The following is a 1,781-nucleotide window of genomic DNA, read 5'->3' as shown; positions in this document are numbered from 1 at the left end:
ATGCCCAGCTATTTTTTTTTTTTTTGGTTGCAGCTGTCTTTGTTGTTTGGCGGGCCTGGGCTGGATTCGAACCCGCCACCTTGAGTGTATGTGGCTGGTGCCTTAGCCACTTGAGCTACAAGTGCCGAGCCTGTATGAAAGGTCTTTATTGGTGGGGGAGGGAGGCTGCAGAGCAGCACCTAGGAGGAGAGAAGAGAAGAGAAAAGAGGGGAGAGAGATAAGGAGTGAGGAAAAGAGAGTAGAGAAGAGCGAGGGGGAAGAGGGGGAAAAGAGAAAGAGGGGAGCAGACATGTACCCTTATATAGGGAAGTCTCAGAATGGTGCCAGGCTGGTGGGATAACCAATAAGGAGTTATTGCTCAGGCGGAAAGAGACATAGGGGCGGGCAGCAGGAAATTGGAACAGGATGGTGAGGTAAGCAGGCCACTCCCTGTGCTAGGAGAGGAGTTGTAACTTTAAGGGCTGGAAGGGGCTTTTTTTGGGGGGGAGGAGCTTTCTGAGGCAATTATCGAACAGGGTTCCCTTTGGGGTATCCAGGCCCTCCACACACCCACCAAGGAGCACAGGTCCAGGCCACCAGACTTGCTGAATATTTATTTGGCCCCTTCTTAGAAGCAGGACAAGGATCAGGCTGTGTGGAGAAAGCAGCATGAGGGAAAAGGGGATAGTAAATGGGAGCACTGATTGTCAGAGGGCAGGAGTCTGGGGCTGGGAACCAGACTGCTGCCCCTCCTCCTGCCAGGGGTTCCTGGGGCTTCTGGGTGTGAGGGGCCAGTGGTGTTAGCAGGTTGTCATGATTGGCATAATAGGGGCTGAGAAGGCAGGAGTAGATCAGATGGTGGGGGTGGGGAAGTAGGGGGACCCAGTGGTCAGAGAAGGCTTCAAAAGGTAGCACTGGGCTTGGCTTTGGCCAATCTCAGAAGTCTGGGATCAGCAGCCAGAGTCCAGGCTTGGCCAGGAGTGTGGGGTGAGGATCAGGGTGCAGGCAGCAGCCTCACTCGGTCAGGGGGCCACAGTGAGTGCCACTGGGCAATGGGCCGACGCGGGTTGGCCAGCATGTCTGCCCAGTGCCTCAGGCCAGCCCCACCTGCTGCCGCACCTACGGCCACCCTCCCGATGGCCTCGTTTTTTCCCAGCTTGTCATAGTCCAGCACAGTTAGCTCCACTTGGACCTTCTGGGGTGGGTAAGAAAGGTAGAGAAGAGACAGGAGAGTGAGGAAATGAGACTCTGAGAGGGGGTCCAGAGTCAGCTCTCACTGCTAAGGACATCTCTGCAGACTGTGTGCTAAGGGCCTTGCTAGAGGAGCTGGGTACAGGGAAGTGGGTGGGAGATAGAAGGGACAGACCTATGCTGACAAGTGTGCTCTGGAGCCTTCCTTCCCTGGCAAGCAGGTTTCTAAGGAAATGAACCTTCAAGACCCCATTGCTCAGGGGTTAGAAGCCTTCTTAGGGAACAGGCTCTGAACAGGGACAAAGCTTCAGAACTTTGACATGGGACAGAAAGCCTTAGGTCTGGCTAGGCCCTGTCTCTAAAGGGGCTTGGGAAGTTTCTTCTTCTTAGTTTCTGGGGGACAGTATCCATTGTGCTTAGACGGAGGGGGCAGCTGCTCTAGCTTAGGGCTGGCAGAATGCTCATGCCCAGGAGACCCTTTCTTTTCCTTTCTTTCTTTTTTTTTTTAAGAGACAGAGTCTCACTTTATCACTCTTGGTAGAGTACATGGCGTCCCAGCTCACAGCAACCTCCAACTCCTAGGCTTAGGCAATTCTCTTGCCTCAGCCTCC

The 1,781-nt window shown here is 54.1% G+C and overlaps 1 protein-coding gene across 1 annotated transcript in view; it reads right to left on the bottom strand.

Moving 5' to 3' along the window:
* Nucleotides 1-973: 973 nt before the first annotated feature.
* SYT5 (synaptotagmin 5) overlaps nt 974-1,781 on the bottom strand; it is a 6,207-nt gene continuing 5,399 nt past the window's right edge. Inside the window, exon 8 of the mRNA XM_003802912.2 lies at nt 974-1,174. Within this exon, the coding sequence (XP_003802960.1) occupies nt 974-1,174 (201 nt within the window). The remainder of the gene's footprint in view (nt 1,175-1,781) is intronic.

Source organism: Otolemur garnettii, unplaced genomic scaffold (assembly GCF_000181295.1).
Source record: "Otolemur garnettii isolate 467f Iridium unplaced genomic scaffold, OtoGar3 scaffold00264, whole genome shotgun sequence".
Classification (NCBI taxonomy): domain Eukaryota; kingdom Metazoa; phylum Chordata; class Mammalia; order Primates; family Galagidae; genus Otolemur; species Otolemur garnettii.
The sequence above is the reverse complement of the archived record's forward strand: the minus strand, read 5'-3'. Positions and strand labels throughout refer to the sequence as shown.